Raw genomic sequence first — 25,121 nt, 5'->3', positions numbered from 1 at the left:
TTCTTCAAACTTTTGTTACACGTACCCACAAGCTAAACACGTGCTCTCACACACCTAACATTTGACAACTTATGTGGTGCACACGCACATTGCCAGATGTCCTCCCTTTAACTTGCCACATCAACCCTAGGAGCACGTCAGCACAATTGCCACGTCAGATGTCACACCAACCTGACCCGAACCAACTCAAACCACAATTCTAAATCAATCTGAACTGATTCTCAAAAAAAAAAAAAAAATTCAATCTGAACTGGGGAAAGAAACCTTTCTCAACGTTGACTTTAACAGTGTGGACTTTTGGTCCACATGCATTTTTACCATTTTTGTAGTCTATTTTTCCATTTGAGGTTTATAGTCTCCATTCCTATTCAAGTCGTCCGTAATAGAGACAACAGCTCTTAAAGGACTCAATTTCGGTCGCAAATTGTGGCTTTATATGACTAACCAACACAAAGCTCGCACACAATAAGAGGAATAGACTGATGGTGCCTATGCTCTTCGTCTTGAAGATTAGAATGACACCAACCATCAAATTATCACCTAGCTACCTCCACTACTTTAGTGTCGGTTCATTGGCTCTAATTGCATAATCTTATGGTCACTCTATGTCAGTTTTGATAGGAACCATCCAAGCACTTTACTGCCTTCCATAGCTTCATGAGGTATCTTTGGGATCAGTTAGTTAATTATGAATAGTGTCACATGAATGCAAAATACTTTAGAAAGCATGTTTTGATGCATTTGAAAATTTGAGTTTCAACCATTTTTGCAAAGTTATAGTAGATTTGTAACAAGCAAAAATTAGATTTCATATGAAAAATCCAAATATAATGAGAATAATCATCAACAAAGATCAGAAAATATCGAAATCCACCAATACTAATGACAGGGGAAGACCTCCAGACATCAAAATGAAGTAAGTCAACGATACCAGTAGACATCGATTAATTATTATTAAAAGGAAAAACTAGTTGTTTTCCTAACTAACATGAAATACAATCAAACTTTTCTTTCGACACTATACCTAACAGACCTTTAGAAGCTAAGTGTTATTCTCGAGAGGAAGGTGCATGACCAAATTAGTCATGCCAAAGAGCAAGGGAAGATATGCTATAGAAATGGAAACGGTAACAATAGATATAGGAGCAACATGTGGAAGATGTAGCTTACTCACAAGAAACATGCACCCTGCTCTAAGATCGGTTTCAAGCTCTTATCTCGTCCTTGGATTCTACACAGTACACCCAAAATAATAAAAAATAATGCGATAACCTAATTCAGTATTTTTAACACTTTCCATACTCCTCCTTTCAAGACAGCTCTCAATGGGACAAGTCACCCTACTCTTTTGAGATCTAGGTTTTTGTTTAATGTTAGGAGTTGAGAAGGTGCCTAGCCTTATATACAATGAGCATTCACCCATCATGGATCAGGTTTAAAACCCTGTACTCTACTACATATTAGACCGTAGCATAAGCCCAATTAAACAAGGTGTGACAAGGCCCAACACTAAATTTGATCCCAACAAATTAATGGACCCTCCAGTAATATTAATTGAGTCACATCCAAGTTACAACCAGTTTTATGAAACCAAAAAACCCAATTAATAGAAACTCAATTCTAACAAAGGCTTGATGTATCATCCCGAATTGAAACACCAGTTTGAGAGGCTGCTGAAGAATCCGTCATTGAAGTCACTTAGTGAGAATCAAATTGCAATTCAAAGCTGTACAGGAAGGAGTCTGAAGAAATTGTTGAAGAACAAGATCAAATTAGGGTTTTGATCTTAAATCAGGACTGAACAAGATCAAATTAAGAAGAACAATTTGTGAGAAACAAGATTGAATTAGAAATAAATATAAGGACCACGATCGAACCAGATAAAATTAGGAAATCAGTAATGAATTTGTTCGCTGTGCTAATTCATTGAAAGAGAAGAACTAGGAAACCAAGGAAAATTGGGCTAATTTCGTTCTAATACCATGTTAAATTTGAGAGAAACAGGTCTTGGGAGAAAAACTAATCATAACTCTTATTCATTCTGTTATATATACAATCTTCTGCTTATTTATACAAGATGCAGAGTTCAGCTAAAGTCAAACAGAGAAACTGATTCTTTGACTAACTTTACTGTACATCACTAATGAACCAATGATGTAATTACATGTGACTTACTAAAGCTATCTTTAATACATCAGAACTGAACTAAACGACTAGTAAGGAAAATATTTACAAGTTATAAACTGCAGATTGTATAACACTTGAGCCGTCATCTTCAACTATTGAGTTCTTAATTCAGCGGTTAATAGCATTCTTAAGTTTGCATTCCTTTATGAAATTAAAATATGAATGGAAATTTCTGTACCCAAATTTTACATATTTTTCAGTCACATTTTTCCGTTTTGACATGCCCTTTGATTAGTTAATGTTCGAGTCAAATGGTCTGAATCCAAAATTTTCTGCTTCTCATTCAGAGTACGGTTCCATTATGGTCATCCTGATGTGTTTGATAGGCTGTTCCATCTTACTAGAGGGGGTGTTAGCAAAGCTTCAAAAGTCATCAATCTAACGGAGGACATATTTGCAGGCATTTTCTTGCTGGAGAACTTGTTTCATACTAGACTAAATGAGTATGTGATCATGGGTTGACCATTTTGTCTTTCCATCTGTCCATTGTCTGCAGGTTTCAGTACTACATTACGTGAAGGACATGTTACTCATCATGAATATATACAAGTTGGTAAAGGAAGGGATGTTGGCCTTCAACAGATCACAATGTTTGAGTCAAGGATGGCTGGAGGGAATGGTGAGCAGACTTTGAGTCGTGACATGTATAGGCTTGGGCAACGATTTGATTTCTTCCATATGTTGTCAGTTTATTTCACCACAGTTGGTTTCTATTTCAGTACCTTGGTATGTATGATATTTAATGTATTTTCCTATATATATATATATATATATATGATCCCATATAATGCTGTGAATCACTCTGTTTTGTGGTTTTGACAGCTGACTGTGCTCGCGGTCTATGTGTTTCTCTATGGCCGCCTTTATCTCATTCTCAGTGGACTTGAAAAGGAGCTGAGTACTGAGCGAGATCTTCAAAATAAGCCTCTTAAGGAAGCGCTTGCTTCTCAGTCTTTTGTGCAAATTGGATTTCTTCTGTCCTTGCCATTGATGATGCAAACTAGTTTGGAAAGTGGATTCCGTAGTGTGTTAACTGATTTCATATTAATGCAAGTGCCATTGGCAGAATTCATATTAATGCACTTACAGTTGGCTCCTGTCTTCTTCACATTTTCTTTGGCAACAAAGACCCATTATTATGGAAAGACATTGCTTCATGGGATAAGACAAGTCATGGGTATGGGTCGAGGTTTTGCACTGTTCCATGTTAAATTTTCTATGAACTACAGGCTCTATTCTCGCAGCCATTTTATTAAGGGCATTGAACTGATGATTCTGCTTCTTGTGTACCAAATATTGGGCCAATCACATAGTGGTGCGGTTTCCCATTTCCTGATCATTTTATCAATATGGTTCATGGTGGGAACATGGCTTTTTGCTCCTTTCCTCTTCAATCCATTAGGGTTTGAGTGGCAAAAAATTGTTGATGACTGGGCAGATTGGAATAAATGGATAAGCAACCAAGGAGGGATAGGTGTACCTCCTGAAAAAAGTTGGGAATCTTGGTGGGAAATGGACCAAATATATCTCTGTCATTCCGGGAAAAGTGGTTTTATTGTTGAGATATTGCTATCATTGCGCTTTTTCATCTATCAGTATGGGCTTCTATATCATTTGAACATTACCAACAAAACCAGAAGCTTTCGGGTATATACTATGTTTTCCTTCAACAATAATATCAAAAAGAGTAAATTGATGTTCACACTTTCACAACTTATTAGGATGACAAATTGGAATGTGGATGAAAATATGATATTAATGATGAACCCACATTTCTAGGTACCCCAACTTGCCACCTTAGTAAGCTTGAAAGGATTGTAACAAATTTTATACCTCTAATATTACTCTTTTGAAATGCATTTGATATTTATTATAATTATCTGGGACAATAATTCTAATTAATTTAAGATGATTAACAGGTTTATGGAGTTTCATGGCTCGTGATCATTGTCATATTTTTGGTGATGAAGGTGAGTGGCGTAAGCCTCTAGACTCCTAGATTAATACCTTCTTTAATTGAGGAAAATATCATAGAACGCTCTACGGCCTGATACCACATCACATCAGCAACAAGTTTTTGATGCTTAAAATTTACTAAATGCATGCCTCGTGATATGGTTTCTATGGATTTTTATTTATTGATTTATTTATATCTATACTACTAATAAGAGGATTTCTTGTTTGGGTTTTATTATTTTGTATACAAAAATATCCTCACGCAACTTTTTAAATTCTCTAAAATATGCCTATCTTTTATGCAAATTAATGTTTTTATTGTATAACAATTTTTTTATCAATTGAGTTAATTGAAATTCACTTTTAATATTTTTTTCTATAAAATTTTAAGTGCATAATTGTATTCCTAAGAATAATTGGAAAATCTTAAAAGGATTTAAACTAAACTATAGCTAAATATAATCTCATTCTTGTGTTCAAAGTAATACGGAAATGGGTAAAATACGATAATATTTTTTTTGTTGGTATGGAATAGAGTATGAAAATCGCCTACATCAAAAATTATACCCGATGAAATTTTATATTACTTAAAATAATAATAATAATAAATAACAATGAGCAATGAAATGCAAATAAAAATAAAAATTAACTGTTATCTAAAGCATATTGTAAGGATCGTAATATTTTTGTTGAGTCATTTAGCGCAAACGTTTTTAAAATGTGGCTATAGGACTTCTATTTTTGTAGTGCAACATTTATCAATAAAATTGTGGGGGTAAAAGCCCAACATCACGTGTTGGGCCTAGGGCCGTATTTGAATATTACTGTGTGTCCGAAGAGAAAAAGTGGTTGAGAATGAGTCTATGTGGAAGAGATATACTTGGAAATGAACGAGAAGTATAGTCCGAAGAGAGCCCCAGTGGTCTGAAGAGGTCATTCTCCTCGGATACGAAGGGACTTGATCAAGCAAATATATGAAAGGTTCGAGTGATCTTTCTAACAACTTCAATGACAAGGACAAGCTTTGGGTATGCCTGGAGATGATAAGAACGGAGAAATATCTAAAAGGAAAAGCTGCTACCACCGTATTTAATGCACTGCAGCAACTTTCATGGCCGCATTTATGTGAAGAATACTCCTAAACAGTGCAGCCTCAGCTACCACCACTCATGGGAAACTAAAGAAGATATCTGATGTAACATGTACTCAGGTGAATACTTAGATGAAGAATAAGTGTATGATGAAGATGATTTAGAAGAAGGATATATAAATGGAATAGACCTCTAAAGAAAAGAGGAGGAAAAAAAAAGGGGAATGAGAGGAAAAAGATGTTACTGTAGCTCTAAGAACTGTATTCATTTTTCAATCAATAATATACCTCTTTGGATTTCAGTTTATTGAGCTTTCAAGCGTGTTTTTACGTTAGTTCATTCCCGTATATCATAGTTGACTGTTGCTAAATTCATAACTTGCCAAACTTTTTCACTCACTCTCTACAAATTCATTATTCTGGGTTCATTGGGCTCATAATCCAAACCTTTTGGGCTGGGGCTACAAAATTTAACCCCACAATTGGCACCGTCTGTGGGAAAAGCTCGAGTGCCTCCTTGGCCAACTGAGCGTCCTTTTCGGCCAACTTGGCGGTCTTCCTGGCTTTTTAAAGCTCAGCCCGAAGACCCTTCACCAGTGCTCTCTCTGATTCCAAATTGATCTCAGTCAAATTCAGCTGCTGGCGTTGGTCTTCGGCCTGCTTCTCGGCATTTTTAAGACCCGCATCTAAACTATTCCTCTGCTTAGTCATCTCTTTCAATTGCTCGGGTAGATGGGCATAATCTTCCTTCAAACTGCCCAGCGATTTTTCTGCCTTAGACCGAGAGTGGGCCTCCACTTAGGCTTCAGTGTAGGACTTTTTGTTCCACTCCTCGGCTACATAAACTTGCTGAGTAATCTACATAGCAGAATGAAAATTTTCAATATAAAGCAAAGAAAGGGGGTGAATGAAAAAGACTAGCATCTTAAATTGAGGAAATGGATCAATTCGCTTACCATAGCTAAATCCCTTTTAAGGGATAAGAAGAGTTCATACTAGCTGAAGTGCCTGTATGACTCCATGTCTCGTGGGAGGAGCAGTGGTTGCTCCAGTGCCTCAGCAACGAGACCTGCTTTCCCTCCACTATAACTCCTGAGGGAGGTCTCCCAGGGGATAGGAGCACCATCCAATTCCAGCCTAGGAGACCAGGTGCGAGGTCCTCGGCGCACCTCTGCTATGAGAGAGTCATCTCGGCTCTCGGTGGACGAAGCCCTTTTGCTCAGGTGGTCTTTGACCACTTTCGGTTGCTTAGGTCCTTTTGGAGGCACCACCTCCCTTTTTTCATTATCGGTGAGGGGCCTTTTCTTCTTCGGATCTGGCAATTGCTTTAAGCCGAGATCCGAAGAAACCTGAGGAGGTGGTGGAGGAAGACTAATCGATGGTTGAGACGTACTAGTCTCTTTAGGCCCAGCTTTTCTATTTCTACTCTTCATCAAGTCCCTCAGGCTTGCCATGTCTTCTTCGGAAGAATCGTCGAGTATGTCTATTCTCTCTAGGAGAACACTGGATTGCCTGTTAGTCTCTCCTCGGCGTCTAAAACTTGAACCCCTCCTGAAACTTCCCCTTCAAACTTGAACTTATCAATCTGCTCGTCAAGCGAAGCGGTTGATGAAGCAACTCTTTCACCTACTGCTACTGGTTCGAGGGGAGCCTATTGAATGGGTTGGAGGAGCAGTGGTATACCTTGCGGATTTGGATGTGACACAGGGGCAAGGTTAAACGGAGCTAAAAAGTCTTTCCGAGCAACGTCTATGCGATTGATGCGATGGTCTCCTTGTTTTATCGCGTTGCCGACTGGTTGAAAATCAGTTGATTTCGGCGTGAAACCAAGAATGAGGGGTACGGATCGGAGTTGCTCGTCTTCACTTACAAAAATTTGTGATCGTAGTAAGTAATTGAGCGCAGGGACGTTTGTGAGGCTGAGCCAAGGAGAAACGTGTTGTTTATCTGTTAGTATCACAATAGAACTTAGTCAAAGACTTGAAAATAATGATACAAAGAGAAGACAAAATTGTTAAAAAACAGAGATCCTAAATCTATTGTTAGGAAACCTAAATCTAGGATGTCCTACTTGACTCTCCTGGTTGGGTTGGGCAATGAAGACCGTCATGCCACGCGCCCAAGACAATCAGATAGTCGTCTTTCATCCCTTTGTTAGATTTGGGAAGGCAGAAGACAAGCCTAACAACGTTGGATCGGGATTTAAGATAGTATCCCGCTTCTTTCTGGCTACGACACTCGTTCATATGTATCACGTCGAGCCAAGTGAGTCCCAATCCTAGATGACGGTTCAAATCATCAACTGCTCCTAAGATTCTAAATACGTTAGGCGCACATTGGTCAGGACTAAGCCTATGGTTTCGGAGGTAATCTCTGGTAATAGGACCCATAGGGATAGTCATTCCCCCTTCTAGGAAGGCGATAATGGGGATTATAACTTCGCCCACCCCTCGATCTATCAGTAACTTTTCTGGAGGACAATATCTCAAACCCACATCGTGAGGTATGCGATATATTGCCCTAAATTCCTCCATCTGGGCGGGGCTATCCACCATATACTAAAATCTACCCATCTCAGTTAAAACAAAGAGGAGGAAACACTAAACACAGTGGCTGGGGAGTGACTACTCGAAGGCCGAGGAAGCTAGCCGAGGAGAAGATGAAAGGTTTGAGTAAGGGAGAATTTACACAAACTAAATCGGAGAGCGATCTTCAAACTCGTGGAAAGATTCTTACAGATTCTGGGAAGAATTAGAATTGGTAACTGGAAGGGCTTGGTGGGTGTGAATGCTCGAGTTCGCTGGAAAATCTGAGAATCTGCAAAGTAAAGGAGAAATAACCTCTTCTAAGGCTTTATATAGGGACAAATGAAAGGGTGGGAGTCATCCCGCCCAAATTCTAAGGAAGAACCACGTTCATTAGATCAATAATCCACCGTTGGATGCCAGAGACAAAGCACTGCCTGGAGTAATTAATAGCGCCTTGGGAATACTGAAACGACAACAGCAATGATGAAGCGCCTAAATCTATGCTCATACACGTGTGAACTCAGATATTTTTGGGTTTCAAATTTTTATTTCATAACAAATCAAAATCCTATTTTTTCTCCTCATACACGTGTGAACTCAGACATGTTGGGCCTAAGGCCCTATTTGAATATTACTATGTGTCCAAAGAGAAAAAGTGGTTGAGAAGGAGTCCATGTGGAAGAGATATACCTGGAAATGAACAAGGAGTATAGTTTGAAGAGAGCCCCAGTGGTCCAAAGAGGTCATTCTCCTCGAATACAAAGGGACTTGATCAAGCAAATATATGGAAGGTTTGAGTGATCTTTCTAACAACTTCAATGACAAGGACAAGCTTTGGACATGCCTGGAGATGATAAGAACGAAGAAATATCTAAAAGGAAAAGCTGCTACCACCGTATTTAATGCACTGTAGCAACTTTCCTGGCCGCATTTATGTGGAGAAGACCCCTGAACAGTGCAGCCTCAACTACCACCACTCATGGAAACTAAAGAAGATCTCTGATGTGACATGTACTCAGGTGAATGCTTAGATGAAGAATAGGTGTACGATGAAGATGATTTAGAAGAAGGATATATAAATGGAATAGGCCTCTAAAGAAAAGATGAGGAAAAAAAAAGGGGAAGGAGAGGAAAAAGATGTTACTGTAGCTCTAAGAACTGTATTCATTTTTCAATCAATAATATACCTCTTCGGATTTCAGTTTATTGAGCTTTCAAGCGTGTTTTTACGTTAGTTCATCCTCGTATATCATAGTTGACTGTTGCTAAATTCATAACTTGCCCAGCTTTTTCATCCACTCTCTACAAATTCATTATTCCGAGTTCGTTGGGCTCATAATCCAAACCTTTTGGGTTGGAGCTACAAAATTTGGACCCCACAAAAACAAAGCAAAAAATCATGATAGGTTATTAGAATACTATAAAATAAACGGTCAAATCTCTTTCAAAACTCTAAAATTCTAGATATTGGAATTTTAATTAGAGTGGTATTTTTTTACCCAAAAAAAAAAAAAAAATTGGCAATAGAGTTTCACTTATAGTAATTATGATAATAATTTTAACATACTTANTTAAACCCAAGAACATCACTTGTTACACAAATCTTAATATGATTCTTATAAGAAATTCTTGATAAATAATCGTGCTTCAATTTTTCTACAAATTTTCATTAATTTAGGTATAAAATCAAGATTTTGATAAAACGTGACATGTACTATACCGAATATGACAAATACAGTCTTTATATCTAAAAAATATTTTATATGATATTAACATAAGTTCATATCATATGTAATTTTATTACGAACTTAATTTTTAGTGACACTAACTAAATGACTAATTTTTATATAATTTAACAACACTCCTATATAGTATCAAAGGTCATCTTAAATCATAAGGAAGCATTATTTGTGTTTAGAATATGTTTTAGTCACTATTTTTTATGCGAAAATTATGTAAAAATTTACCATTTGGTGCAACAAGATAGTCATTTTCTACAACCTCGACTCCTATGATCCAAACTTTATAATATAGTATATTTAATTTACATTGGAACTTTTACAGGTTGTGTCCATTGGAAGGCGACGTTTAAGTGCAATGTTCCAGCTTTTGTTTCGGCTTATCACGGGTCTAATTTCCTTGGTATCTGTTTCTGTTTTCATTCCTTTAATAGCTCATCATTTGACACTTCAGGACATAATGGTCTGCATTCTAGCATTCATACCAACGGGATGGGGATTGCTCGAGGTCAGTAAACCTTCTTAGTCCTTTCAGGGCCAGCTTAATACATTTGAGAGCTTAAGGCAAAAATTGAAATTGATATGTTTTATATATTTAAATATGGCTTTTAAAAAATAAAATATTATTTAAATTATATTATTTTGTTTTAAATGCAAAATTATTTGTAATTAATATGAACCATATAAAATTTCTTTTTTAGAAAATATATAGTCACAAAAAAATTGACAAAACTTTTCATATATAATCAAATAAAACATGCTTTTAAACTCCAAATCAAGCCCCATAGCATATTATTAGAGGCTTCTCACGTGCAACGTATGAAGTAGCATGAGATAGGGCTTCAAAACATCAATCGGCACTTCGAGTATAACAAAGTAACGGTTGGGAGGCTTGGAGTGCCAATTGGGGCAAACTGTCTCCTGATCAACAGTCCATCTCTATTAGGGCTTCTTTCACTTATTCAGCTTCTTGGCCTCCTAAGTCCTAACATTGCCCCTCCCTTTAAGCACCTTATCTACAAGGTGAAGGGATTGTAACATAGCCTTAAATGTCTCCATGCTCATCTTGGAATACATTGCTTCCTTCCTCAGAATACAAATCATTTGTACCACGTGTTTATTTTTTTTCACTTTATTCCCTTCTTCATCCACCTTCTTCAACATAGACTACATCTTGTGCACTTTGAAATGGGTTAAGTTCCCTCCATCAAGAAGAGACCTACATGCCACTTGTCATCGTAATTGTTGCACAAATCCTTCTTACATATTTCTTCTATTTGAGCTGGAGAGATCTTTTGGATGGTTAATTATCTTGGGACTCTGCTCAGTGACTGGTCATTTTCGGGCGGGAAGCCAAGGATGGAAGGATCCCCTTGGTCATTCTTAGGTTTGAGAGTCTTCTTGCTGACTATGATGTACTCCTCTTGAATCTTTGCAACTCTAAAGAGTGAGGAAGGGCTGAGGATTCTTAAGGGAAGCATTATATTGTCTTTAAAGCAAGGGTGTACTAGTTTGACCGGTAGAATGAAATATTTTGGTATCAGTCAATACCGGTATACCGTTTCGAGTTTACCGTTATTTTTTATATTTATAAATATATATATATATATATATATGTATATTATTATAATAATAAATACAAAAGTTTACCATAAAACATTACCTCAATTTAGAACAAATTATTCATGATTTTAAACTTTAGCATCAATTAAAAGAAGGAAAAAACACAATATAAAAATAGAAAACTTAATTGTTCATTGCATACTAAGAAAATAAATAATGCTAATAAGTTAATGCAAGTAAGTTACCATTTCTCCCTTACAAAAATTAAAAAATTACAAAACTTAAAAAAAAAGGCTTTTTTTTTTTTTTTTCCTGTACCAGCCAATAATGCACAAAATTGGCCGGTATAGTCGGTACATGGTTGGTGCAGCCAGTATTTAAACTGGTACGAAACATTGACGTTTTGATACCAGTATATGTACTGGTACTGTATAGGGATGGCAATGAGGTGGGGTGGGGCCGAAGGATGGGATCTTCGTCCCCGCCCGCATGATTTTGTCTTGCCCCATCCCCGCCCCACTCCGCATGATGGGGAAAACTTTCTCACCCTATCCTCGCCTTTGGGGCCTCGCAAAGCCTCACTCCACCCTGTAAAACTTTACTTTTTGTTAATTTCCCCTACAATTAGTACAATTTTTTTAATGAAACCTATTTCATTAATAAAAATATATTTAAAATTATAACTAAATTTATCTCATCAAATCAAATTAATTTTTTTTAAAAATTGAATAATATATCCAAGCGTTTAACAAGATAATCACACAAAAAAACTCATAGTATAACACATAACAAAATAAAGGCAGAGAATCACATTTGGTAGGATAAAATAAGCTAATATTGATATGTTATTTAAATAGTAGGGTTTTAAGATATGAAAAATTTACAATTATAACCCTTACCAACGCGGGCGAGGTGGGGATGGAGAGGGGCGGGGCGGGGCGAGGTGGGTTTAAAAAGTCTAAACCTATCTTCGCTCCGCCCTGTGGTGCGGGGCTAAAATCTTACCCCATCCCCGCTCCATCACCTTTGCGGGGTGAGGAAAACCCGCACGGGGCTAAACAAGGGAGTGGCGGGTTAAACGGAGCGGGGCAAAATTGCCATCCCTAGTACTGTTCATATCGGCCAGTACGGTTGGTAGTTGTATGGTACCGACCACCTTGCTTTAAAGACACTAAGAAAGAAACTAAACTTGTGCCTTTTGGATAGCCCTTGATTCAATTAAAGAAGGCCTCAAATTCTTTTTTATATGAAAAGACCAATGAAATTTGCCTTAGTTTGGTGAGACTCTTTATCAAATCATCGTACGCCATCAAACCAAACCTAACTTACAAGGCTTGGTGAAGCTGATCCATGTCGTAAAAGATTCTCCTGTGTCTTGATAACAAATGATGGGTTCTCCTTCCATGTAGTAAGAGGACCATGGAATTCTTTCTTGAAGGGAATTTTGGTAGTTAAATTTGGTTAGTCTTGTAAGTCCACATCGAAGAATCCTTTGCAACCCAAGAAAAATCCTTAGCAACATTTGCGTTACACACACTCATACAATCCATTCCGTATAATTTGAAATATTACAATCTCCTCCATTTAAATTCTTAACAACCTCATTAGGGACCATGTTTGTTGCAATGCCCGAGTCACATGATGCTACCAAGTTAGCTATGATGCAACTAGTAAAGATCCAAGAAAAAATGCTAATCATATGAGTACTATACTCTAAAAGGACTAGTATAGCCAGTTAAAGCTTCTAAACTACACCCAAAAGGACTAGTCTGGTCACAAATAAGGCATCATATAGTTGTTTATAAAGTCTCAATCAACCCAATACATGCCCAATATGGGACTCAGGACGCACTCCTTTACAACACAACTCAACTAATTCAATTTAAGATCCAATCAATTTGGTGAATCACACTCTTCCCCACTTGAATCCATGACACCCTAGTCAAATCTCAAGTTTTGGTGTAGTGTCTCTGAACCCAAATAAGTTTACCTAGGTGGCTCTTATACCATATGTTATGACTAGAGGAACAATACTAGCCACATCTACACCATACCCCACTTTAATGACTAGTAAAGTTACAATTAATGCTCTTCTTAATCACTAATTACTCAAGATCCACCTATTTAATACTCAATGTGCAACTAAATACTCACTCACACAACTTACAGTCATACAATCNGAATGCTCTAAAATTGAATGTTAAAATTTTTTGGTAGTTTGTTGAGACTGATGCATGAGCTTTTGTGGTTTTTTGCTACATTTTTAACCTCAAGTTAGTTTGTTGGGACTTGAGATTAATGCGAACATTCTAAACTTGCAAATTCAAAAGAAATCAACCAAACAAACACTGTATTATCATTTATTTTTCCAAGTACATAAAGCTTACGTATTTATTTTCAAAAGCACAACCAACCCTTGATATCAACACTGTTGTAGCAATCTTGTAAATGTGGTCTACTAAAGCATGCCAACTCTTATAATATCCAAGACCTTTTTTGTAGGTTTTTCAAGGACTATTGGCTAAAACCAAAAATCATGGAGTCACTTCTCTATGTGACAGAGTAACTGGTGGATGTGAAAAAGTTATAGTCACGAGTGACTATGCTAAGACACGATGTGGCAGAGCCAACCACAACACTTGACATATACAGTTATACACAATCTTTTGTGATCCTTTCATAGTTTAATACAAAAAAAAAAAAAAAAAAAAAAAAAAATTTGCAAGAATTGCTCATTGTAGGGATTTTGTATACATGAAGAAAATATTTATAGGGAAAAACTCTGTTTTCCTATGTTGACTTCCCCTTGCCTTGTAGACTCCTTTTGAAGCTCTCTCTTAACCCTGATCTCTGTAATTTTAGCTTGTATGGATTCTGTGACATCTCCTCCGTGAGTCCGTGACATGGATCGATTATTCTTTGAAATAAACTTTCCTTCGGTTTAGAGGTAGTGGTTTGATGTAGGCTCTGAAGAAATTTTCTCCAGAACTAGCAAAATCTTGCATTAATCCACCAATTGCTTTCATGACCAGGTGAGCAAATAATGTCTCATATATGTCTATCAAAGGCAAGAAGCAAAGCTACAGAAGTAATTACATTATTCTGAGACCAAAAAGGCACTAAAAAGTGGTGCCCATGTTGGGGAAATTCTAGGCAAAAAGTTCATAGATGTATTCTGGATCCAAGCATTAGGCCTTCCAAATGCCAATTGGGTCTCGTATAGAAGTAGGATTATGATTAATGACAACAATCTACAACGATACTAACTAAAAAAGTAAAAATAAACTGAATGCAATCTTGAGACAAAATATGTAGCCTAACTATAAAAATTTCAGGGTCTTCTTTCTCCAAACCGGTCCACTGCTCATGATCATTCTGATTCTTTGATTAGGAAATATACAAAACACATACAAAAGTTCAAATATAGAGGGATTGGCACTTTAAAAAAATATGTGATCTCCACTTTTCTATTAAGAAAAATTGTAGCGAAATAGCTTCTTGCCATACTAACTGAGACAGATAGAAAAAGAGGGACCAAAAAGGTGATAATCTCTATATCGGTGAGCATATGCTAATGCAACTAGCTTACTTAAAACACTGAAAAGACTAGCCCACCTAGAACAAGTTAATACACTACTCACAAAAACAACAGCGAGAGAATTAACTCCTACATCCTCTGCAACTCCAAGCACGCAAAATAAAAGTAACATAATATATATTTCTAAACCTAGACATGGATCAATGTATGTCTGTGTGTAATACCAAGATGTTCAGTTTCTCAGAGAAAAGAGGTACTGACATTGCAATCTTTAATAGTTGGAAACTGATTCACATGCTCAGGTGCGGCATAGAGGTAAAGAACTACAGAGATTGCAATCTCTAGGAGGCGGAAACAAATGTGCGAGATCTAGAAGATAGCATGGAAAAGACGCGATTTGAAGCTTTAGTAGTCGGAAAAAGATTTACAAGCTCAGGTGCAGGATAAAGGGGGATTCGTTCTTTTTTTATAGAAACAGGGATTTGTAAAAGTGTTCTTTCATAGTGACTCCTTGAAGGCTTCTAAGGCATCACTGAGACTTCAAAAGCCAATTTGAGCACAGAAACTGTCATTGAACATCTCTATTTTCACTTTATTTAGCACGCCAAACTTACCATAAATTCTGATAAGATCAGCTTTAGTAGGCAAACAGATCCTGGTCCAAATGTCACAAAAAGCACTGCGGCAGCTTCCCCCACCTCATTCTCCTTATCACTTGTCTTCATATCAGAAACAGATGTTCAAGCAGCTTGGTTTTTTGACTTGGGATTTTTTTAACTTTGCATCTGGGATTTCAGCAGCTTTCTTTGGTTTAGCCTGATTTGAGTTTGACTTCAGTTCCTTGTTAAGGGGCTCTTCTACTTCTCTGTCTTTCTTCTTTTGCACCCCAATATATTTTCCTTCTTCTTCTTCCTTTTTGTTGACACAGGTTCATCATCAATTACCACTTTGTCCTTTCTCTTAGTCCTTGTTACAGAAGTTGCCTCAATACCCAAATGAGCATTAGTTTCCTGATCACTGCCAGTACCTTTTCTTTTCTTTCACCCAGATGATGATGCCAATTATCCTAAGTTTGTCTCTTACCTTTTTCCTGAGTATCCATGCTGCCTTCTTCCATCTTCATCTCCTTGTTCACACCCATATCCTCAATTGGAACCTCAATGGTCCCGATTTCCCCATTTGGATCTTCCCCATCTATATCTATACAATACTAAAAGCTGAAGCGTAGCATTTAGTGTTGCTACGCTCACGTTGAGCTACATCAGCAGCCATGTCATTTTCATCCACTTTTCTGAATTTGTTCTACAATTTTAAAATAATTTTTATGAATTTTAAAATTTAAAATACTAATAAATATAAAATCAATCCTAGCCCTATCTTCACCATAAAGCACACTTCTTATAAATTTAATTCCACCATAAAACCCAAACCTAAAGCCTTTTCAACCGAAACCCTTTCTAAAACCTTTTGTTTTCACGGTTTCAACTTTCAACCTTCTGTTTTAAATTCCTTTTGTTGCACGATTTAAAGCTCCTCTTTCCCCACGTTTTGTTTCACATTCCTTCCCCTTCCTCACTTTCTGTTCTACGGTTTCACATTTACTTCACGCCAGCCTCTCTCCCTTCTAACGGCAGCCTCTTTGTCTTCCTTCCTGTCTTTCTCTCCTCACAGTATATAAATACTGATAGAAGTTGGTTCAAAGCATAAAAGCCCTAGAACCATTCGTAAACCAAAATCTGCAATTTGATTTTTATTTTCATTTTACTTTCTACTTCTAATTTGTTTTTTGTTTTCTTCATTTCAGATATATCTTTCTTTTTTGGTTTTCAAGAAATGGAAGTCTCTTCTCACGAAAGCTTGCAGCAAGTAGTCGTCCCAGCACAAATTCTGGTATGTACATCTCTTTTCTTTTTAAAATTTTCTTTTTGGACTTTGTTTGCTTAGTAATTCCAATTTATTGCTCTCTTAACACATTATTATAATATTAATTTGCACTTGAATATTGTCCAAGAAACTTTGATCGGATATTGCAAATTTGGAATTACTAAGTTGTGAGTGTAAAACCACATAATACATACTTGTTTAGGACGTTTTGTTGTTACATTTTAATTTTTTAGTGATTCATTAAGTGTTGCTTCTTTTACATGTACACAAAATGATCGATAAAATTCTTAAGTGATGTTCTGTTGGCCTTTTTTACTCTTTTTCCCGGTTACAACTTTAGCCCAAAACACCGACTCCTTCAAGAAGGTCACTCTTTTCTTCTCTCTCCGAAAAAATCGGATCATGTATTTGTGAATCATTTTAATTTTTATTTAGTTTTACTAATTTGTTTATTTTCAAATTGCTTTTAGTTTGAGTATTGTTGGTTTCAAAAGTCAATTTGGACTATAAGACTCTAATCTACACCTAAGAATTTGTTAAATTGTTTGTTCGTTTTTCAGATTTTAATTTGCCTCCAAAAAGTTCCCCTTTCTTTCTTTCAGCATGTTTTCTTTTTCCTTTTTTCATTTTTATTGTTGTGTTTGGCTGTAGAGAAAAGCTCAATATTTTTGGTAGCATAATTTGAGATTTTTTGATTTGTAGGTGGTATTGACAACTTTCATTGTGATTTAATGGTTGGGTTGGTGCACATGAAAGCTTCTTAGAGAGCAACTTGGCCATTGTTGGTGGCAATGATTAGTGAGGACGGTTGTGACTTGCAAGGAGATTGGAGCAACTAGCGGTATTTCATATTACCTTTTTGTCACTCTAAATTTCTTGCTCAAGGTAATAAAAGGTTTCCACCTTCTGTTGGGTGTGAAAGGAGTGTGGGCTTCTTTTTTTTTTTTTTTTTTGGGTGTGATTTTGATGGGTTTTCCCAACTCTTTCATGTTAGAGTTTATCGCATTGATATNTTACTATACACTCTACTTCAACTTTTTGAAGCCCCAAATTCACAAAGCACTACACTTTGTAATCTTATAGCCTGCACTTCAATATGGTCATTCCCTACTTCTAATTTTACACACATTGCTCATATACATTGGCTTGCACTATCACGAACAACTACCCCTAATCCATACAATCTATTGTTATGTGGTCCATACAAATATTCTACAAAAAAGTACAGCAAGCTCATATGACATCAAGTGCAACCAATCAAATAATTCAGCAATTTAGACCCAACAAATGGCAATCCAAAGCCTTACATTTGGGAGGGAAAAAAAATGACAATAATAAAATGCAGGACCAAACATATTTTATCAAACATGTAAAGATGACACAAACTCAACAAACACACAATAAAGTCATGCTCATTACACATTACACAAACACAATCTCTAGATAAATGCTAAGACAGATGATCTATCTTTTTTTTTCTTTTTTCTTTTTTTGGCTAATAGACTTATCCTAACCTTTTATGGTAGTTTAATTCATAATAGAATATCAAATGGAATTCAAGATGATCAGTGTTAGATTGCTATAATGAAAATAATACCAAGTATTTAATGAAAATAGAATATAGCTAGTTGTTTCGTGCTTTATGATGCCAATAACAATAGGCCTTAAAATTTGATATTCTAGACCAAACTTAGTAGTTGTAAAGTATCAAGCTTTTTTTTTTCCTCACGGTTCTCATTTCTTAAGTGCATTTGTTAGTGCAGAATTACTACTTGAATAGATTATTTTTTCTCCTCATTAGATAAATTACTCTCAACAATACCCAATTCCAAATTTTTAGCTTAAATTGATTAACTTTGTTGATCCTATTTCCATACAATTCACTCTTCAAATTATGCAATCTGCTAACACCTTCAAGATTAATTATTTTTAGAAAATCCAAAACTTAAAATGCATAAAGAAAAACCAAACATTAAAGAAAAATACTTCAAAAGTAACTAAAAGTTAAAGGCTTGTGAGTAAAACAGACTTCTCAATCTAATGGGTTTGAGTTTCCTTTTTAAATATCTTTGACACAACGAATTCTCTATTGATAATGCAATAGGCTCTTACAATAAAACAAAGGTCAAAACCGAAATATCAGATTGTGTTCAATCATAGAAATATTATGGCCTTTTGCTATGTTGTTTTTTGGTATCAACCAAACAAAGCATGCTTTCTCATATTGTAGTCTGCAATCATAGTCTTTGCAAATTATATGACAGGAGGCTATGTAATCTGTAATTTCTTTTGCACTTATTGAGATAGCTTACCAACATATTATTAAAATAAATAAATAATATAATAGGACCCTCCCAAATGTAAGGCTTTGGATTGCCATTTGTTGGGTCTAAATTGCTGAATTATTTGATTGGTTGCACTTGATGTCATATGAGCTTGCTGTACTTTTTTGTAGAATATTTGTATGGACCACATAACAATAGATTGTATGGATTAGGGGTAGTTGTTCGTGATAGTGCAAGCCAATGTATATGAGCAATGTGTGTAAAATTAGAAGTAGGGAATGACCATATTGAAGTGCAGGCTATAAGATTACAAAGTGTAGTGCTTTGTGAATTTGGGGCTTCAAAAAGTTGAAGTAGAGTGTATAGTAAAAAAATCTAATAGATGAACTCAAGTCAATTGGACCACCAATTTGTGGATTGCCTAGATCCTTAATGATAGTAGTGGGCTTGAGTCTTCTATCAAGAATATATGTTTCTCTTATCCGACTTATCGTCTTCCTCGAAGTAGCTTATGAAGCAAAGAACTATATTGATGTAATATATTGGCTAGAGGAGTCCCTTCTATGTATTATGAGTCTCATAGACAGTGATGTACCTGTCACTTAATGATAATACTATTAATAAAGTCTACACTATAGTTTTATTCACACACACACACAAAAAAAAAAAAAAAAAAAGTGTCTTTATTGAGCAAATTCAAAATATTGTTATTTTTCCAACAATCTGAAAACATTTCCAGGCATGTACAATTAGAGCTTCCAAACATGTAGATTCCTTTATACAAATGTATTTTTAGTGTAGTTACTCCTTTGTTTGATATTCCGTGTGTACTTGGATACATTTCAATAAAGATTGTTGTTTATAAAAAAAGAAATAGTCATTTTATCCATTTTAAAATCAAAGAACCTTCAAGCAAAATAAATATTTGTAATTTATATATTTAACTATACTGTGCATCGCACGGGTTAGCGACTAGTTTTCACTTAAAAGAGGACCATTCTCTTCAACTCCCCCCAAGTTACTCCCCCAAATCCCTTCTCTCTCCCACACCTTTCTTTGACATTCCACCAACAATTGACACACCATCACCGCCCCTAGCCATTCCCTCAACTCCTGAAGTTTCCATAAATTGCATTCAAATAATACCCATAAATGACAATTAATTACACCTTAAAAATGTAGGCTCACATGATGCATGCAACGTATATAAAATCAAAATCTTTAAATAAATCCCTGTCTAACAAAAAATCACTGGCGCAAGCCAAACAACCAGACAGCAGAGCAAGCTCTGCATCATTCTGTACAGCATATTGCAGCTTTAGTTGCAACCTCCATATACAACACAAAGACTGATACCGTTACAACAAAGAAGAACCCAAATTACAGCAAAATCCCCTATACAAACTATAAAGATGAATCCAGTCCATTCCATTACTTGGACTTAAGGGATATTAGAATTGAGACTCCAATTCCTGCATAAGACTATGGACAAAGTTTAGTTACAAAATCGATTGTAGCCTTAGGCTACAAACTCACTCAATATCTCTTTATTGAAAGTAAATTTTGACAAATCCACCATTGGATTGCATCTTCTTCTTATATCCTCCATGTTTGCAAAATTTCAAGAAAATAAAAGATCAATAGCTATGTCATCGATAAATTTTTAAATTGCAAGTTTTTGTAATTTAAAATTATGTATAAAATATAAGATTATAGATTATATAGTAAATGATATCCGATTGACACAAAAATTGACATGTGCATTAAGAGCGTAAAGAACATGTAATTCAACATTAGATTTTCAAAATATGCAGTAATATTTATTTTATTAAGTGAGTTTGTAGCCTAAAGTTACAACTAATTTTGTAGCTAAAGTTTGTCCTAAGACTATTAAGAATTGAGTCATCATAAATGGGACCACTCTCCGCTCTATTAAGTACTGTAGATGAAAAAATAAAATAGTAAAACTATGGAATTACAGACATTAGTTATCATGCAATTTGATCAATTGATATCTTATGACTATGTTAACATATAGCATATGATTCATAAATGCGTCAGTAATTTAGTAGTTCTTAACAGTTCTATCACAATGCTAATCTCTAAGAGGATGTGTCAATCAGATGCCCATTTTAATCAAATACTCCTCTAATCAAATTAAGAAACTCATCACACAGAGTACCTACTTACAGCTTCACTTTAATTACTCCATATGAAGCAACAAGGTTACAACCTCAAAAATTCAATTCAGACATGAAAAAAAAAAAATCCGCAAATCAAGTTTAAACATAGAGACAAACAATCATATATCAATATAAAAACTAATAAATAATGTACACAAAGAACACATGAAAATCAATCGGTCAGCTCATTCACAAAAAAATCCATGGATTGATCTACTTTTGTATGAAGTTCAAAGTGAGATACCCACTTTTTACAGAAGCAACAACAAAGCTTTCTAACTCTATTTCTACAAATGAGAGAAATATGAGGAGGGTTCAGGTTTATATAGTAATTGGGTATTTTGTTATTTTGGAGTTTGGTGAGGGTATTTGAGGTAAATCACGCTTAAAAAAATGCGTTAATTTTTTTTTTAAACGAAATTCCCATGCTTTCAAATTCACTAATGCACCCCAATTCTCATTCCATTACTAGTAGTCAAATACTATCAAAATAACCCTTAGCCAAAAATTTGCAGGGGTACATTTTAAAATATGCAAGGATTACAAGCTAGTAAGGAAATAAAGAATGAATTCTTAACAAAGAACCCCCTCTGCCACCATCAACAACCCATGGATTGAGCAAAATTGAGCCCTCACAATGACAACTGGACTCACTTCAGCATCAGCAAAGTCATGTTAGTGAATAGAGCAAGCACTATCTATTCTATGCAATTTTTTTTCTTCAAAAGAAAGCGCACACACAGAGTTTCACTAAAAAAAATATTATATATATATATATATATATATATATATATTAAAAAAAAATTATATGTATATATATATATATATTAATCTTGAATTCATTAAAGTTTCAAATGAAAGATGCAATGAAGAACCGGCATTTCCATCAAACTATTGCTTCTCGCCAATTAAGAAAGAGAATTTAAAAATAGAAATATCCTCAGTCAAATGCAATTAAACAAGTTGGAGAGCTCCACGGGAACTTTCTTAATTTTTCTTGAACATGATGCTTCTCCATTGAGCCTACATAACTGTCAAAAATGACTACCATTTTCTTTAACACTCTTGTCTCTTTCAAGATTTTTCTAACAAGTTCCATCTCGTCCACTAACCCCGCAAATCCTTCATGATGACAAGTTGTAAGGTGTGATGATAGACATTCAGGAATATTCAATGGTCCCTTAGAGCAAACATTAGGTGCAATAAACTTCATGAGATGCTCATTCCTTATCGTTAGAAGCATGACAAAGCATCTGCACGACAACATAATAATCAAAATTTCACAAAGTCACAACTCACTCACAACAATGCTATCAAGTAGTATTTACCAATTTAATTAATAGTAGAGAGTTAGAGCACGAAAAACATAACATGACATGACCTTACCTTTGCGTTTTCTATGCTCAATTCCATGGATGTAACGTTACAGAGTGGTTCCATGAAGTCGCATACCCTCTTTACATAATCTTTAATATTCGTATCGAATGATATCTCAACTAGAAGGATTGATTCAACCAAATTGGGGAGGTTTACCAACACAACCCCCTCGCTCAATTCATCTTTAAAATAAAAGTTCTCGAGAGCGGGGTGTTTATTTGGAGTTTGTATGATGAAGTCTCAAAATGTAAAGTTAAATCTTTTTAGCATAGGTATGAGTACAACAATATTGAACTTTCCTACATTTTTGTCCAAATTTGCCAAATCTAAATCACAAACTTTGAGGCTCAAATCCTGAAGGACCAGGCAGGCAGCGAGAAGTGTGGAGAGAGAGTTGCGGTTTGCATATTTAACACATTCAAGTTTCAAAATCCTCAAACTCGAGAACCTAGAAGCAGAGGCAGGAGGATTGAGAAGAATCTTACCCTTCAATTTGAGAACCAATAATGTTGTTCAAAAGAAGAGAATACTGGGCAGCATCAAATTTTCAAAAAGAGTATTAATGTAAAGACGAAGTTCTTGTATGCCGCCAAGCAGAATGGCGGCTTGGACCCATGTGTCAACATAGAATGTGTCACAATCTGCAAACCAATAGACGCAGAACTTGCGAAGGAGCAAGGGATTGGCAATGGTGTTTCGAAGAGTCTAGATGGTTGACACTATGTCCACAAACTTAAAAGTTTTATACCGAAATAATTCACGCTGGTCAAAGTCCAGAACAGGGACGAGAGTCCATACAGCCTTTCACCTACTTGACAAAATGCTTGTGACCACAACTTCTGGGGTTGGGAGAAAGGAGAGGATGTGGGAGAGAAGAGAATCTGGTACAGTGCTAATAATGTCATCAGTGTTGGTTTGGACACTTTCTCGAGCACAAGATACGCAACTCTTGCAAGTGCAAGACATTCGTGCGTTATTGTTTCGCTTTGTGAGTTTCGATTTTGGGGGTTTTTGTTTTGGCTAGTACATGGTTCAGTGTTGTCTCCGAGTAGAACAATGAGATACGATTCTAGAAACCACGCTGTTCTAGGTTTTATCACGCATTGCTAGTTCAACCAAATAGTAATTCTCAACTAATAATATTTAAAAAACTGAATTATTGGGTAAATTTAATAAATACCCCCTTAAACTTTTTATGTTGTTGAACTAATACCCTAGATTTTTTTTTTTGGTTGCTAATTTACTAAAGTAACTTTGAAATTGTACCAATATACTGTTTCCATCAATGCTCCATTAAACGTGACAAAACGGGTTGGGATTTGCTGACTTGAGCCTGATTTTGTTGACTTGACTTGAACCTAATTTTGTTGACTTGAGATAAAAATGGGTTTACTTGCTACCTAACCAATTTTTTGCAAGTCAACCCAATTCGACCGACTAACCTGATACCCGACTTATGCCTCCTCAAATGTGATTGTGCTAGATCTTTCTAACAATTTATTTTCATGATCCATTTCTCACTTCTTGTATTACAAGATGAATCAGCCCAAAAAAATGGAATTTCTCAATCTTGGAAAAAATCTTTTGTCGGGAAAAATACCTAATTGTTGGATGAAGTGGCATAACTTGGGGGTCCTAAATTTGGTAAACAACAATTTCGCTGGTAGCCTTCCTGAATCTATTGGATCTTTGACTCTTCTTAAATTTTTGCATTTATACAACAACAAATTCTCTGGAAAATTGTCATTTTTGAAAAATTGTGAAGAGTTGGTTATTCTTGATGTTGGTGAAAATGAGTTTGCTGGAAGTATACCTTCTTGGATAGGACATAGTTGTTCAAGCTTGATGGTTCTTAGCCTTCGTTCAAATAATTTTCATAGTCACATGGTGGAAGAACTTTGTGCTCTAACTTCACTCCAAAACTTAGACATTTCACATAATGAACTTTATGGAAGAATACCTAGATGTGTCAAGAATTTCAATGCCATGTCCACAAATAATATTTCACACCACCACATGAAAGTTGAGCCCTGAGAATTTTTTTATGGTGCATCACTCCCCCTTGAAAGTGCATTGCTTGTGATGAAGGGGAGAATTCTTGAGTATAGCACAATTCTCCAACTGGTAAAAAGTGTAGACTTTTCTCATAATAATTTATCAAGAGAGATCCCTGAGGAAGTAACCAATCTTCGAGGATTACAATCACTGAATTTGTTATATAATCTCTTGATTGGAAGTATTCCTAAGAATATAGGCAAAATGGAGTCACTAGAATCTATGGATTTCTTTGTGAACCAACTCTCAAGTCAAATTCCCTCAATCTTGTCAAGTTTGGCATTTTTGAATCATTTGAACTTTTCGAACAACAATTTGATTAGGAAAATCCCTTCAGACACTCAATTGCAAAGCTTCAATGCATTCAGTTTTATGGGAAATAAACTTTGTGGACTACCACTTAGTGATACTTGTACAGTTGTACTATAGATGATGTGAAACCCAAGAATGAAAACCATAAAAGCACAGATTCTGATGGACTTGAAGTGGATTAGTTTTATGTAAGCATGGCACTTGGATTCATGGTTTGGTTTTGGGGCGTATGTGGTTCTTTATTTTTTAACAAACATTAGAGAGTCATGTACTTCCAATTCTTGGATCCCATGTTACATGGGACATGCTTAGGGATATTGTTTGGTTGTAAGTGAATTCTATCATATTCTTAATATTTAGTGCAAATTTCATGTGCTCTTGTAAATCAAAATAACATTGTCTTTGTGCTGCTTATTATTGTTAT

General features: G+C 35.7%; 1 protein-coding gene and 1 long non-coding RNA gene across 2 annotated transcripts; both read left to right on the top strand.

The window, feature by feature from the left end:
* The first annotated feature begins 830 nt into the window (after positions 1–830).
* On the top strand, positions 831–10,050 carry LOC136065477 (callose synthase 3-like). Its single transcript, XM_065768690.1, has 6 exons — positions 831–916; positions 2,475–2,587; positions 2,684–2,913; positions 3,010–3,834; positions 4,107–4,157; positions 9,826–10,050. The coding sequence occupies exons 1-6, from the start codon at positions 831–833 to the stop codon at positions 10,024–10,026; spliced, it is 1,506 nt and encodes a 501-aa protein (XP_065624762.1). The 3' UTR covers positions 10,027–10,050.
* Positions 10,051–14,956: 4,906 nt separating this feature from the next.
* Positions 14,957–17,491, top strand: LOC136065478 (uncharacterized). The gene is made up of 3 exons (XR_010627118.1): positions 14,957–15,037; positions 16,406–16,491; positions 17,188–17,491. It is a non-coding gene; the product is annotated as an uncharacterized LOC136065478 (long non-coding RNA).
* Positions 17,492–25,121: the final 7,630 nt, after the last annotated feature.

The sequence above is a fragment of the Quercus suber genome, unplaced genomic scaffold, assembly GCF_002906115.3.
Source record: "Quercus suber isolate HL8 unplaced genomic scaffold, Cork oak 2.0 scaffold_987, whole genome shotgun sequence".
NCBI lineage: Eukaryota > Viridiplantae > Streptophyta > Magnoliopsida > Fagales > Fagaceae > Quercus > Quercus suber.
Note: the sequence above shows the minus strand (reverse complement) of the source record. Positions and strands in the feature narration are given on the sequence as shown.